Genomic DNA, 16,209 nt, shown 5'->3' on the forward strand with positions numbered 1-16,209 from the left:
GAATACAGTCGGCAATGTAAAAAAAAATTGTCTTGTACTTCTCGAAGTGCCGTAATGGGCCTTGTTTCTCCAGGTGCAGTGAGTGACGGTCTCGGTTATTGCACACGATAAATTGTCGGCTGCTTATATGCTCTCTTCATCGAAATCTTGATTGATCGTGTTCCAGAAACAGGCTGCAGTAATATATCCTTTCAAAAGGCTGGTAAACAGGACCTGAGGACATTCTATACTGTTATTTTATTCACCTGTTGTCTGAAACAATTTAACAGTGTTCTTAGACCTCTCTGTTTTCAAAGCGAAAGCTTTAGACGACTCATCAGAAGATTCACTTTGTGAAAAGACTGCTTGTGGACCAAAAGGCTGAGTGTTGACATCATTTTTGCGCTGTTCGAGGTACTCTAAAGAATGAAAGTCATTCGCGTGATATACCGAAACGGTAACATAACCATACTGAATAGTTCTCGCCTCTGAGTCGTCTTCGGCGAGTGCACAAATGATCATATGAGTCTGCTAATTTATGTAGCTAGTTTTATATAGTGCAAACCAGGCAGACGTCCAAAACAAACGCTTCAATCTTTAGTTTGGAGGATAGGTGTGAGAAAAATACGTTCTAAACCAATAGTAAAGCCAAAAATAAACGTAAAAATGGTATCCAGTTTTTTGCGCTTCAACAGATGAAGTGGGAAGCTAGGACCGTGCGACGAAAGGTCGCCTTTATTTCAATGTTCGTATTAAAAGACAAGATTTTTTGAACCACACAGAAAGAGAGAAAAAAAAAACGACGCCGGGAATGGGTAACTGGATTTTCGTAATAATAGAATAGGCGGTCATTCCGAATGACCTTGTAATTATTGGCGCGAGTGTCCATTGTGCCCATTGTCAGCGCTCGCTCATCACTTATCGAATTGTTTCGCTCCATTGTCACAAAAAGGGAGGAGCCACTATAAAAGACCGGGGCTTCGGTTATTTATGTAGGACGTCCTCGCCGAACGCCCAGCGGCTCGTTCCTTTGTTGGTCGCTTTTTATCTTCCAGTTCGCAAGGTCACGACATGTTCGTAAATGTTAATAAACTCGGCATTGCAAGGTCAAGAAAGCTTCGCACTGGCGATGTAGAATAGTAAAAGCTCGTTCATCGGACTCTCGTCTAATTCTGAAAATCGTATAATTTAGGCGTGTTCTCTGCTACCAGCCAGCATATTGTCACTTGGTCGGGACGTTAACGAAGGCATAGACGGCGTCTCCGAAATGAAACTCCCTAGTTGGCCGAACTTGAGGCCGGGAAATAGAAACTCAATCTACAGCAAGCGATGCGCGCTGTAAATATATACACCGGTATCGGCGCGCCCCGCCGCGGTTGTCTAGTGGCTACTGGTCTGCTGACCCGCAGGTCGCGGGATCAAATCCCGGCTGTGGCGGCTGCATTTCCGATGGAGGCGGAAATGCGGTAGGCCCGTGTGCTCAGATTTGGGCGCACGTTAAAGAACCCCAGGTGGTCAAAATGTCCGGATCCCTCCACTACGGCGTCTCTCATAATCATATGGTGGTTTTGGGACGTTAAACCCCACATCATCATCATAATCATCGTCATCATCATCATCTGGTATCGACGAACAGAGCGTCGACCGTCAATAAGCTGATCCACGGCAATGCACGTCAGCATTAATACTGTGGCGTCGAACATTCGAAGATTACCTCTAGTGGCCGCGTTTGTTTCTATAGAATCAAATCAGCTGTTCGCGTTAGCGTGCTCAAGCCGAAGAAATGATCCCAAGATATTTTGGAATACTTCCAGACATTCTGGCGCGATTAGCGCAGAGCACTGTCTGCACTTGCGATAGGGCGCTAACATGAAGCACAGAAAGGAGCGTGGGTGGCAATATACGCTGTTTAACGCCACAAAACTCTGGTTAATTCTGTCGTGCTTGGCCACAACCCGGTTCAATCAATGATCCTCGTGATGCACAAAACACAAATCACCGCAAACATGCGACGCAACGCAGCGAAAACGACGTTCGCGGAGGGTCCAAGTGGTCGCGGCCTTTCAGAAAGGTGTCGCCATTCCCAATCGCCCTGTTGGTACGCAATAAGTTTACAATAAGTACGCAATGGGTTCGGAGCACGTTTCAGCTAAATATACAGGGTTCTTGAGCTATGGTCACATTGTGAACAATGTCATGAATGAAGAAGTTGCAGCTTTTACACTGCTCTTAAGCGAAATGAGTACTGGATTTCCGCGTTTCTCAAGAAAATGAAAGTGCTAACACAACAGAAGAAGAAATTATTTTATTTATTCGAAAAGATAATACATAGAAATAATTTACAGAAGGAGGTCCGAAAGCTCTAGCCTGTAAGGGGACCTCCTGTGCTGGGCAAACAAAAGAGAATAAATCAAGCAGAGAAACTTGGCAATTATGAAAGCAATGATGGCAATGATGAGTGCAATGATGAAATGAAAATTTGTTAATCGTTTGCTTGATTCTTTCAATAATTCGGAGTTCGGGTTTTTCGGACCACTTTCCATGTTCCCTGAAACCCTAATTAAGGTGGCGGTTCTCACTCACGTCTATGAAACAATCATTGAACATGACATCAACCAAACGCTTTGAAGCGTTTGAGTGCACTGGCATCGCCGCTAACCTTCACTTTGATGTAGCGACCTTGGCACTGGCTTGATGTAGCTTTGCGCAAGCGCGTGATTTTTTTTAGATGCGGAGCATCTAATACTCGAGGCTTGTAGTGCGGCGCCGTCCGCAAGCTTCCTCCTCCTTCTTCCACCATCTGTGCATCCCTTCCTCCTCTACACACCGCGCGCGCTTCACTCCTCCACCATCTGTGCACCCTTCCTCCTCTACACACTGCGTGCGCTTCTCCTCTTCACGAACATTCGCTAGCTGTATAATGTAGCGCGCATGCGCCGTCACGCTTCGAGAACATCGGCCGCTGACGCGCGCGCATGCGCCGTCGCGCTTCGAGAACATCGGCAGTTGACGCGCGCGCATGCGCCGTTGCGCTTCTCCCCCTTCTCAAACATTCGACAGCTGACAGTGCATGCGCCGTCGCGCTGTATATATACTCAAGGTCGGCGCTCGCTCGCTCAGTTGCCGCTCGTCGGTTGGTTTGTACGGCGCGTCGACGTCCAAGGTCGCGGTGAAATGAATTCCAACGAATCCACAAACACAATGATCGACGTCCCTTCGACCAGCGCCGCCCTTTCGCATACGTGTGTACGTGTTCACTCATTTAACACCCCCTCCTACAACCATGTTAACCAATTTAGCCATCGACACAAGTAAGTCGAAATTTAACACCCCATTTCACAACCACGTTAACCAATTTAGCCATCGACCCAAGTAAGTCGCACTTTAACACCCCGTTAACCAATTATATGCTCCGCATCCTCCTCAGTGTTCCCCCGAGGGAAGCTGCGGGCAATTTTTTTTTCTTGCCACGCGAAACTGCTCAACCTCAACCAACGTGGCTTACGCATACAAAAACAGCCAGGCACCCTTAAGCACAACATAACCTGAAGATCCCGAGGTTGTTTGTTGAATTTCACGATCTCCAGCTACAATAAAAGGGTTACCTAAATAAAATGCCTCTTGTTGGTGAACAGTTGAACATATGATTTACGCCAATATTGAAGAGTTAGAATCTCCTAGAGCCCATAGTTTTTCTAAATCTTTTTATGAGAATTACGTGGACCACCTAGTATATGGGATGACGTGGAATAATCCATAAGTTGGTTCACGCTGTTTCCCGTCTTATTTCACCATCTTTGTGCTACTGCCTAAATCATAGTAAACTAAGCTCCCACGAAGTACATCGGAGAACTTTGGGAAGACAGTTTTCCAGCAATAACTTTTACTATCCATCTGGTAACATTAACGCTAATAAAATACTCGAGGACACCTGAATAACGTAACCCAGTTCCCATCAGTGTCGTTGTCGATATTTTTTTCTTTTGTACACGTGAAGAGCGCCCTCTTTACACTATATCGTAAATCGGGAGAAGTTCGCAATTCCGCGAGGTGGACGGTAAAATAAAAGAACGTTTTCCAGGCTTCCTCGTTCCGTGGTGTGTATTTGGAAAGCGACGACTTGTCGACAAGGGTTAACGACTTGCAGCGGCGACGCGGAATGGCCCAGTCATCAACCGCGTAGTGCGGCCAGTAATGACAGCAAAGAACGCGGCTCGAGGAAACTTTTTTGTTGTTTTCGCACACTTTGCGGTTATCGCAGACATCTTCGATATTGTCGCGACAGACGCAGAAACAGTTTGATTTCTCTAGCTCTTTACGAAGCATACCGCTGTGACCATTCGCACTTTATAGGACACGACCGAACAAGCTGCTACTTTTAAGTATGTAGTTTGTTCTAGCCGGTGAAAGCGAACGCCGGCTGAACAAAAGCGTCGCGTTCATTTCACCTCGCAGTAGAATTGTAGCAACATAACCAACTTATTGTTTGGTTACTAAATTTTAAAATTATCCTACTGACGGCATTAAAAGACCACATGCGTGATGTTTTTGTTCGGAAAGCCATCAAATTGCTGACTAAGCTGCTATGAAATTAATAGGCTCTTTCGTGAAAGGGTTTTATTGACATTACAATATTTATGAGCCGTTCCAGTTCATGAAAGGAGATAAGCAGTCAAGCTGTAGAACATGCGGATTTATTTACTTGACTTATTTATTCATATGTTATATTTATTTATTTGCTCAATTATGGATACGCTTATTTTTTGTATATAATTAACTAACCTTCTTAATCAGTTTTACGTTGACCGATATTGATTAGGGAGTTTGCCCCATTTTTATTTGGCACATTCAGCGAGATTAGTGCTCGCGACATCATGTGAGAGCACACCATCAAAACATCTTGCAATCTATGAACTGTGACCTTTACTAAAAAAAAAAAAACAAAAAGTTACCAGCGATAGTCAGTGTACGTTTGAGGTTTGAAGTATCGCACGTCAGAAGTCGCGAGCAGGCAGACTGCGCCCCCGTAGTCAATATTTTTTTCCATAAAAAGAAAAAAAGAAATGTTGAGAGGAGGTTGGGAAAGGCGGAAGCTGAAAATGAGCCGGTACTCACTGATTACAGTCAGTGCACTACGACCATGAAATACTTGCAGCGTTAAAGCGGAAACTTTCAATGGAGTTCGGAAAATCCGGCATTCCGAGCTCGTGTTCTAGCGTGAACATGGTGCTTCGGTTGACGGCTGATCCATCTTTATGCTCTAGCACAAAAAATAAAAATACCAAATATGTATTGTATGGTTTCGTGACATCTTCGACAAAAAAAAAAGTTTGCTGGTCGTTTTCTTGATTTATTTCATGAAATCTAGCGTTGATAAAAAGTGTTGAAATCTAAACTTGTTTTTACCCGAACATTCTGGTGGCTATAGGAAGCGGGGGGTGGGGTGGAGGCTAAACGACAGCACTTCTGAACGACAAAAGTTGAGTGCGAGAACAATTTTCAACGCGTCGTTGTTCAAACTTTTTGTTAGGTTGACAAAAAAGATCCGATGAAAATAACCGGTGTAGAAACGCGATAGAAGTGCCATTGAGCGCGCATTACAACCGGGCACCATACTTCCGACCGGGCAGTCAATCTTCTGGAGGGCGGGCGCCAGGAAGAATCATGGAAGCGTCCACTGTGAAGCCGCCAACCCTAACGATGTCACATTTCAGGTGTGGGAAAAAAAATCACTCATAAAAGGCTCATGGAAGGTCGTATAAACTGCCCTGTGTTTTACATACAAGTCTTTTTTTTTTCAAGGCAAATCGCTCATGTCAAAAATAAAGTAGTGCCGTTGAGTTGCTCTATTTGGCACGAGATTCTCTTCCGGTCCCCACTCGATGAGGAAGAGCCGCTTGCAAAAACCTATTGTATCTCCCATGCGTGATATTTAAAGTCGTTCCAAATTTAGGCTGGCGTGCGAAAGAGCGATTGTTGGGAAGAGGCTCTGGCTGGAAACAATCGCCGTCTCACGGATATGTCGAACTTTAGCGGTTAACGTCAATTTCTGTCTCAAGCACGAAGTTACAGTAACGCTTAAGTGGAAGTTTCGCGTTCTCAAGTCTCAATTTTGAGCAAACCTCTTCGACTACCAATATACATATTACGACGCTGTAAAGTAAAGAGGGCCTTGACAGCGTCTTAAAGAAATAATTATATGACAGCTTTTATAACCAAAGAAATTCTGATTACGTTTTAAGGTATAGGCGTATACGTCACAGGTTGGTCACGCGGGAGCAGATCGTCGTGGGTGTTTCGGAACTGGTCTGGCTCGCTTGGTGTTTTGTGCGGTTTTGCTTGTTTTCAGCCAGGATGTCGCTATTCAAAGGCCTGGACAACGGTTCTGTCATTCCACTCAAAGTCACTTGAAGGCCACTAAAAAAGGAAGCTGTAGAATTTTGTCTTTTTCTCGTTTTTTCTTCTTTCTTTCTATCTCCATATCTCCGCTTCTCTCTCTTTTTTTGTCGTTTCGCTTTGTTCGCCCCTTTTTGTCTTACTTCCTCTTTTTTTCTATCTGTTTTTCGTGGCTGTTTCTTTCCATAACGTTCCCTCTGTTTTATGTCTTTCTATGTCTTTCTGTTTCTCTCTCTCTCTGCATTTCTTTCTTTCCTTTTCTTTTTCTTTCTTTCTTTCTTTTTTTCTATCTTTTCTTTCTCTCTCTCTCTGTTTTTCTATTTCTCGTCATCTCATTTCTCTCTATTTTTCGCGTCCTTTTTCTCTCCACCTATTCCTTTCTCTTCAATTTCTATCGATTTCTATTTCTATCTTTTTCCAGTGTTTGTTTTCGTTCGACACTAGCGGGACTTGCCCAATTTCTATGGCGCCTACCCACGTGGAGAGTCTTCCGGTGACACCGCCGACGGCCTTTGCAGTCGGCGCCATTTCCAAGGAAGCGTGCTGCATCTTCGGTGACTTAGATATTTCTAATCAAATCGCGACATAGCTTCCTACTCAGACGGGCCATTTCGAAGAAGGCCTTTACGAAATAAACGAACTGGCACACACCGAGGCGTAAGGTCTGACGTTGCACGCCCACACTGGCTCTCCTCGGATCTCGACGTTGGAGAATAGAGATCCGTCAATAAGATACTATAATATTTCACAGCACTTCCACTTAGGAGGGAGTGTCTACCCTCTTCTTCACAGATAATTACACAGAGACCAGACAACGGAACTTAGAGACACAGACAGGCTCGTACCCGAATTTGTCCGTATTTCACAAAATGTATCCGGATACGTGCACCATAGCTGCTCCTGCCCCCATTGCGGGGAGGTAGCTAATCTCTAGATTAGCTTTATCTGGACCAGCGCCAGAGCACATGCTCTGGCGATGTCCTGCGTTACTGGGCATATATCAAGCCAAGCAAGCCAAGTAGTGCTCCGCCATCAGAAGCATCAACAAGGGGGATCAGCTATGGGCCATCCACAGCTCCCAAGATGCAGCGGTCAGGCTTAGCTTGCTAGGCCTAACGAGGGAGGACCCTACTGCGTGCTAGTCGCGTCGCAGTTGGGAAAATTTGACCGACCAACCAGTCGCACAAACTGTGGCTAGCTACAATAGCTTCGCTGTTAATGCCGTGTGCCCTCTCAGGCGAGGGAGTCGAAGGCGCGTGAGTTGCGTATTCACTTCGTTTTTGAGGCGTCGACTCGTCGGATTCTGAAGTGACGTTTCAGCCGTCAATGTATCGCCAGTAAGGTTTGTGCCTTCGAATGTGTTTAGCGATAGCGTAGGAGGCCCTCGGAATTTTCCCTCTCATCACTGTAATGTGAAGCGGAGTTGCCATTGCCATGACAGGGTGGTCTAATTCGGTTCTTTTATTTTTATTAAAAACAATAAACAAATTTGCTCCATACGTAATATTTTCGACGTGTTTGATTGCGAGTTGTTCTCAATAAACAACCGATGACAAGCTTAGTGAAAGTAACTGGACAAAGAGTGGAGCAACTATTTGAGTGAAAATTCAAAAGTAAATATTTGGCTTGCTCGACTGCAGCTTCAATATTCTTTCTTCTTTTTTATGTAACCGTAAACGGGTAAAAGAAAATGGGGGACAAAGAAAAGAAAGCTTAATAAGCGCCTCCTTGAAGTTAGCTATGAGGCTATAGAAGACAAAGCCAAGAAGTGCTCAAGTCATAAGAGAAACAAACGTACACAGCCAGAAGAATATATACAACAGTGCGAGAGAGAATAGCGTTCGGAAACTGGTCGTGCGATTTGTAATGTTTTTTTTTTTGCTTCTCGTGCCCCACACACTAGCGTACGTGGCTGCAAATAACAAATAAAACACAACGCACCAAGAAGAATAGAAAGCGCGAAGTTCTAATCTAGCTGCTACTCGTTACTGCCTTTTTTTTTTCTTCCGGGAGTGTCTTCCGCTGTTGTCTCTAAAAACAAAAGCAGTCCCTGTCTTTCTTATTGGCATCGATCGACTCTATCCGACCGTACTTCGCGTAGCTCCGAAGGGTTCGCACTGAAGCGCTGTGTCCTTGTGTTGCGCTGTGCTACTGCGTTAATACTGGATCAACGATTCGTTTCCAGGTCTTGGCGAGACCGATCCTTTTGTGCACAGAATATAAAAGCATTGAGTTCTTAGATATAGATGCAAGGAGTTAACACTTAGGAGTCAAAAGCAGTTCAGATCAATTTTGTGGTGCGTAGTACAGGCACACCATAGGGAAGGAAAGCCCAATCAGATAACAACTATTAAGTGAGTAGCTCAAAACCCACTCTCTCTTCAGTGTTTCCGGCGTGCTCATGCAAAGTACAGCTCTCGTACAGTGTTACGTAATTTATCAAATTCTAAGCTATAACATGCGATTGACACTACATTGGCACAAGTAGGTAGTGTGGCTTTCTTTTTTCAATCGATAAGCGTAGGAAAATATTGTAATAGAGTCCTAAATTGCAAGACAAGATAAATAAGGTAAAAAGTGGCATCACGGACGTCATCAAAGCACGCAATTTGACCATGCGAAAATACAGGTTGGAATGTTCCAAGCAGTGTACGAGCCATGTAGACAGAGATGTGACTAGAGTGTTGAAAAAAAAAGCAAGTTTTTAGACACGTCAAAACACACAATGTCAAGTGTAAGAAAGATAAATGTGTGCACCCTATTTGTATTCGCGTTACATATACGTGTAATGCCGCTTCGCTTCTCTAAATGCCCATTGAGGTCTTCTTCTGTCACTTATCTACTTTGTTTGCATTCTTCTAAGCTGGAAACTATTACGAGAATAAAAATGCGTCTTTCTGAAGCGTATACTTTGGTCCTTCACCGCTGAAGCCCAACAATTTCGTTACACGACCACAAGCTTCAGTGTTACATTTACTCAACAGTAATACACAGATTAGCAGTTTCAGTCTAACGCATCAGGTCTAACGTAAGTTGAACTGTCTTACCCAGTGATTTTTCCACTTGTTCATGACGAATGCTGGACCAAGAGAACGAGCTGGGTTCAACGAAGCCCCCGAAGCTGGCAGCTAAAAGAAGTGAAACATAAAGCAACTTATTGAGCCAAGGTATTGCATAAACGCACTGTGCAGTGCTTCTCTGCGACCCCACGTGTTCATGAACACCAATACCCCCGCAGCACTTGATTAGAGCTCAACCCAAAAAAAAAAAAAAAAACATACTAGTGTTAACTATGCCCGTCGAGTAATGGGCAAAAGAGTTATGAATGACAGTAATAGCACAATCGTCTATCCGAAGGGCGTACGAACTCGATCGAGTGGGAATCGAACCACTGCAGTAATAAAACAAAATGCTTGTTTCACAGTGAGAGCAAAGGCTAACATGCGTGCTTTACAGACAGCTCGGAATCAGTACAGCGTGTACTATTTGTACATCAAGCAATGACAGCTTCTAGGCAAATAAATTTAGGAAGTGAATTATGACAATCGACGTATCAAGAAATGTGCGTTAGCTGAAAAATGATAGCAGCATTTACAAAAAAAAAAAAAGCTTAGCTCTCTCGAAGCGTGCAGCTACTTAGAGAGCTTGGAGAAAATATTCGATAACTCAAGGGGACACGAATCTATACCCAAGTACAGAACGAGTATACCTGACGTGATGACGTTGTCGTAGGCCGCAACTTTCCCTTATAATCACGAACATTTTCTTGTAGCGCAATTATCAGGAGTACGCAGTTTTTGAAGCGTCATGTACCTGTGTCAACATTTTCAGTGCTTCTTCTATGGGTCTCTTTAACAGAACAATTAGCAAGAAACGTAGGTGGAGGCAATGTGTCAACAGGATGAATTGTCTTCGTCAGGACCTGACGGAGAATTAGCATGCCGGTGTCTCAGGCAGCTCCCTAGCTCGAAACGTTAATCTAGCAGAATTTTAGTGTGATAAATATTATATGAACACGCCAGGCGTAATTGTGCCGTCGCCGTCATCGTGAGTTTTTTTTATAATGTTTAAGGGCTTTTACAACGCCTCGCGCATCGTCTGTTCTGCGTACAAGGGAAAACCAGCAAAGGGCAGCCGATGATCGCGGCTTTCAATCGCCCACATAGGTAACGGCGCAGCCTTTCTAGGTCGCACGAAAGGTCCATCGGGAGGTCTCGAAGGGGAAGAGGTGATGGTGCGTTGCTCCGGCAGCAACAGTTTTACATTCAACGGCCAGGCGTCGTAGCGCGCATGCTATCTTCACAGAAATCAGCAGACAGCTCATACCTTTGTACGTGTTGCGTCACCACCTCTCAGTTCACGTTGAACTGACGGAAATCACGAAAGTTGCTTTGCTCGCTGCTGTAGCTGCATTTCCTTGTACCAGTGTTTTGTTCAGTTACGCCGGATCGGATGCTATCTGACAGGCTTGCTCGCGTAAGATCCCATTAATTTTTGCCATCCCATTCAATGGTATACGCCATTGTGACGAAACTGTTACCTATCTTTTTCGACCTATACTGACCTGTTCAAAACTTCATTTTACGAGCCTGCACCTATATGAAAAATGTAGCTGAACATCGGTCCACACACGTCGCAGAGCACATGCGCTATGAAACTTCTACGGTGACGAAGCTGTACGTATCAACGTTCAAAGCGGGGACAGTACAAACGCAGCATACCCCGGCCAAGGTGCAGGTGAGGTAGGCGAACCCGACGACCAGTGCGTCCGCGCCTCCCGTGGACAGGTGGCATCGGTGGGGGTCTCGTGTGGCGAACACCGTCGAGGCGAGGAGGAAACTGAGCACGAATTCGACGCCGAACGCCTGCCAGGCGCCCAGTGCCTCGTGGGGACGGCTGCTTCCCAGAGAACTCCGGTGACCAGGAAGCGTGACGCTGCGCCGAAGTAGAAAGACGAAAGGAGGATCTTAGAGGGTGAAAAGTGTAAATAAATGAATGAATAAATAAATAAATAAATAAATAAATAAATAAATAAATAAATAAATAAATAAATAAATAAATAAATAAAAAGGGAACAGCTTCACACTGGGGGTCCCGGCCTGAAGAAGCCGAAGAGATAGGTTGCGCTCTCTTTTTCTATTCATTTTTACTTTTCTCCATGTTTCTTTGTTTTCCCCGCATCACTCGGTTTTTCTATGCTGTTTTGTCTATATTTCTACTTCTTTCTCGCTCTCTCGCTTTTTCTTTCTACTTCTTTCTCTTTCTATATCTGCCTTCTTTTTCTGTTTCTGCCTCACACCTACCCCCTCTCTCTGTTCCTTGCTTCCTTCCCTTTTGCATGCTTTCTCTCTCTCGGTATTTCTTTCTTTCTCTTTCTCCGATTCTTTTTCTGCATTTTCAACTACCTCCGTTTTTTCATTCCTTATATTCTATGCCTAACTCTCCCCTCCTCGTTTCCCTCCTCCTCACGCTAGCTTTCCTTTTCTGCATTCTTGCTGTGCGTTACCACACTAGGCTGCTCTATGTAGTGTCGGCGTGCGTGGACAGACAAGTGGTTAAGACGCTCGCCTTCGGGTCCTGGGCACGCGGGTTCGAATCACGTTGCCTCGTTGGAATTTTTCTTTCGTCAAGATTTCCTCTCTCCTTATTCGACTTTTCTCTCCGTTTCTTTCTCTCCCTCTACACTCGTTCGATCGTCCCACACGTCGGGGTTGTTACAGGCCGCACCGGAGAAAGCAGTGTGCACGAGAGCAAAGCAGAAGATGAAGCAGATTGAGATGAAGTGTATAGAGACATCGATTCGATTCGTGATGATGCTAGTTTTTGATCTCATTACGCAGTGCGACGTAAGGCTTTCATGAATTCGCTGTTAAAAGAGAAGATACTTCAGGACAAATATATGTTCCTAGTTGAACAACAAATGTATCTGAGGAGTAATGTCATGCTCGAAATGGTTGGCAGCATGTTGCCCTCTCCTTAGCGCTTGAAGCCGAAAGCCTGCTTCGCTAATGGTAGTGCGTGAAGTTATAGAGTCGGGAACTATGCTGGTTGCAAGACATAGAGAAGAGAAGTTTGCGAGGCATGCACATAATCGCCTTTACGTTCTGACTCTATTGTACTGTTCGTCCCCCACCTCCCTTGAAGCTGTCTACTGGAACAACTTTCGGACGTTCGTTGCTGTGCCACGTTATCAGCCTGTGCGAGTTTTCTTTTGTTTTTAGCCATTTCCTTTTTTTATTTCCCCTTCTCACCTTTCTGTCCCATTTCCCTTTGATTAATGAAGGTGAGGGAACAGAAAATTTTTTTTCTGGTTAACCTATCTGCCTTTCACTCAGCCTTTACGCTCTCTCTCTCTCTTTCTCTCCACATCGCGTGTTGACTATCTCCCGGAAAGGCTCACCTTTAACCAAGCGGTGACGTCATATGATTACGTCATGTAATGAGAGAGATTGAGTACAACTCTATTTGGGGCCAGTGCAATGACGTTACACAACGTTCACTTTGCGCATTGCTCACGCTAGCAGGTCACGCGGGTTTTAGGGACAGTCCTCGTGAGAATCTCCCAAAGTCTCGCAAGTTCTTGCGGCAGGAAGCGCACACATAACCAACTAATGCTTTCGCGTTGAAAAGTATATTATAATGCTACATACCTGGGTAACTTTCCGTGCCAATAGAAGTTTTCAACTAGCAATAGTCGCCCCTCAGTTCACACTTCATTGGGTATACGACACCGCCTCGGCGCAAAGCTACACACACGCAACATCTACACACACGTTGCCCTTCACTTCTCTCTCTCTTCACCTTCAATCCCCTCACCCCTTCCCCCAGTGCAGGGTAGCAAACCGGATGTGCGTCTGGTTGACCTCCCTGCCTTTCATTTCTTCCCTTCCTCCTCCTCCTCCTCCGTGCCAATGAAATGAAAGCAACTGAGGCTGTATGTGTGCGCAAGCACAAACGCTCCCGTGGATAGTCCTATTCCACGTTCGCGTTTTACTTATTTTTTTATTCATTTCAGATAAATTAGACCTAATGCACCGCGGAGTGCTCAGTGCGAAACTGTGACGAGTAAATGACGCGCTGATTCAATGTCTATACGCTGAAAGTACTTTATGCTGATAACGTGGCGTAGAGACGAACGTCAGAAAGTTCCGGTCCCGTATGTTTCCCTTAGTTATCAGGGTAAATTTTTAGCAAGTAGTATACAAAGCAAGGGAGGGAGCAGCGCTTCGAGATAGCTAATAGTCCACGGTTATTACCGCGCGGTTATTACTCCGCGGTTATTACCTACCCTAAGTAGACATAGTCTTTTACAACTTCAAGTTGTAAAAAACTATGTCTACTTAGGGCAGGTAATAACCGCGGAGCCGAACCACGAGCTTGAAGTAACTAGAAGAATAAGAATGGGGTGGAGCACATTTGGCAAGCACTCTGAAATTATGACAGGTAGATTGCCACTATCTCTCAAGAGGAAGGTATTTAACAGCTGTAGCTTGCCGGTACTTAGCTACGAAGCAGAAACCTGGAGACTTACAAAGAGGGTTCAGCTTGAATTGAGGACGACGCAGCGAGCAATGGAAAAAAAAATGGTAGGTGTAAACTTAGGAGACAAGAAGAGGGCAGAGTGGATTGGGGAACAAATGGGGGTTAAGGGTATCATAGTTGAAATCAAGAAGAGGAAATGGACATGGGCCGGGCATGTAGCGCGTAGACAGGATAATCGCTGGCCATTAAGGGTAACTATCTGGATTCCAGGCGAAGGCAAGTGAGTTAGGGGGAGACAGATGGTTAGGTGGGCAGACGAGATTTAGAAGTTTGCGGGTATAAATTGGAAGGAGCAAGCACAGGACCGAGTTAACTGGCGGAACATGGGAGAGGCCTTTGTCTTGCAGTGGACGTAGTCAGGCTGATGATAATGATGATGATGATGATGATGATGATGATGATACAAAAGAAATACGCGCATTTGCTAGTTGCATATTCTCTGTGGATACGGAAATCATTCAGGCCATTTTTGTTAGCCCCTATATTGTAGCGCAGTTGTGACAGGTACATGTCAGAAGCGCGTGATATCATCAAATTTCTGTGTTTATGACGTCATTTCCTGAGATACAAACGTCAGCCTTTCTTTAACATAATTGTTAGCCGTCAGCCTATCTTTAACATAAGTTGGGGAATCGCCGAGCGATTCCCCAACCCAACTCATGAGAGACCATAACATACCAACCTTAGAGCTAAGACGTAAAATCCAAACATTAAAATTTCTTTATCTTCTCAAGTATAACAAATTGTCAATGAGACCAGAACAATACATCCAACCACTCACCGCTCGCAGAACATGACACCGGCATGCCGACTCTCTAACGCCCTTCAATGCTAGAACTAACATTTTCAAATTCTCCCTTTTCCCGCGCACTGTAACTGAATGGAATCAATTACCAGCATTATTCATAAATAGCATAGACTCAATTGAACATATTGTATCTTGACCTGTATTGTTAAAGTGTTAAATGTCTTTCTGATTCATTGTTTGAGTTATGTCCTTATTCTTCGCGCTTTTCATGTTCTTGATCTTCTGTTGTCCTTATTACGAGCTTTGTAAATACGTCCCTCCTGCTTGGGCCCTTCACTGGGCCTTCAGTATTATGTAAATAAATAAATAAATAAATAAATAAATAACGTAGCAGGTGTGCTTTAGAGTCGAGCACGAGCAAAGGAAAATGAAAGCCATAAATTACTGAAATAAGCTCTGAACATTGCTATTCGCTGTAGAGAGACCAACGGGAATAATTCATGAGCTTCATAATTGGTGGTGCTCTCTCTGTCGGTGTAGTTTAAGCCTTAAGTCAATCGTCAGTTAGCGTTATACCATACGTAGAAGATAATGAAATTATGCACCTGAAATGAAATAATGCAGCGCATCGTCACACGTATTCCAAGCAGACTTCATTTTGAAAAGCTTCACGCTAAAGCACTTTCGCGCGAAAAGGAAGCATACATTACGCTCAAAATCGACGTCACACTCAATTTACTTCGGGTGAGATTTCATATGGTTTTCGCTCGTAATTTGAAATATTCATGATAAGCGTACGTAAGTCTTTTCGGGGTAGATAGTTATCGCGTATTGATTCGTTTTACTTTATTAAACACACTTTACTGTGATTTGCTAACACTAGAAAGTTCTGCTGGTTTACTCGCAGTCAAAGACACTTAATTTAGCGCTGCAGATTCTCTAATTAGCTTAATGAAAAAAAAGTAATTGTTTATTGCTACTCGGAGTGCATCAGTGTTTCTGAGCACTTACACTAGTGTGTCGTGATTGGTTATATATAATTGTCGAGCCTGAAACGACAGACCGGGGCGACAGCCCTGTAATATGCGCATGAATTTTTAAGACCTCTGAAGAATAGCTTTCTTTCTGCTAATTTAGCGCTAACTACGGCGCATTATTGGATTTCTAGCTGTCAGGCTGCTCTAGTAAGTTATTCTGGTTCATAATTAGTAACTGCAGTTTCCCACTTAGTTTCACGTACAGTCATTGCCGTTTGTAAAGCGTGCAGAACTCGCACTAGTCACGCATAATTAGCGACTGCTCACAAAGGCAACAATGCTGACTTCCATTACTCATAGAGAACGAGACGCGTAGAATATTTGGAATCGCAGTACTTTTTCGCGTTTATCATGTCAGGCGTGCATGCATCATTGTTCCGATTGTTTTGTTCGTTTTTAATTATTTTTTAAACTTTTGGCCAATGGTGTAACAAGTATTGCCTACCAGGAGGAATCCAATGCTAGCTTCTATATTCACAGTGTCTATCACTAATCTTTTTATTTATT

General features: G+C 44.2%; 1 protein-coding gene and 1 pseudogene across 1 annotated transcript in view; both read right to left on the reverse strand.

Annotated features, from left to right (window-relative positions):
* LOC119173896 (lens fiber major intrinsic protein-like) overlaps positions 1-16,209 on the reverse strand; it is a 71,501-nt gene that overhangs the window by 24,028 nt on the left and 31,264 nt on the right. Inside the window, exons 3-4 of the mRNA XM_075895320.1 lie at positions 11,097-11,310; positions 9,423-9,503 (exon numbers count right to left, since the gene is read on the reverse strand). Coding sequence (XP_075751435.1) covers positions 9,423-9,503; positions 11,097-11,310 — 295 coding nt within the window. The remainder of the gene's footprint in view (positions 1-9,422; positions 9,504-11,096; positions 11,311-16,209) is intronic.
* LOC119175136 (U4 spliceosomal RNA) lies at positions 13,039-13,123 on the reverse strand (annotated as a pseudogene).

Source organism: Rhipicephalus microplus, chromosome 5 (genome assembly GCF_043290135.1).
Source record: "Rhipicephalus microplus isolate Deutch F79 chromosome 5, USDA_Rmic, whole genome shotgun sequence".
Classification (NCBI taxonomy): domain Eukaryota; kingdom Metazoa; phylum Arthropoda; class Arachnida; order Ixodida; family Ixodidae; genus Rhipicephalus; species Rhipicephalus microplus.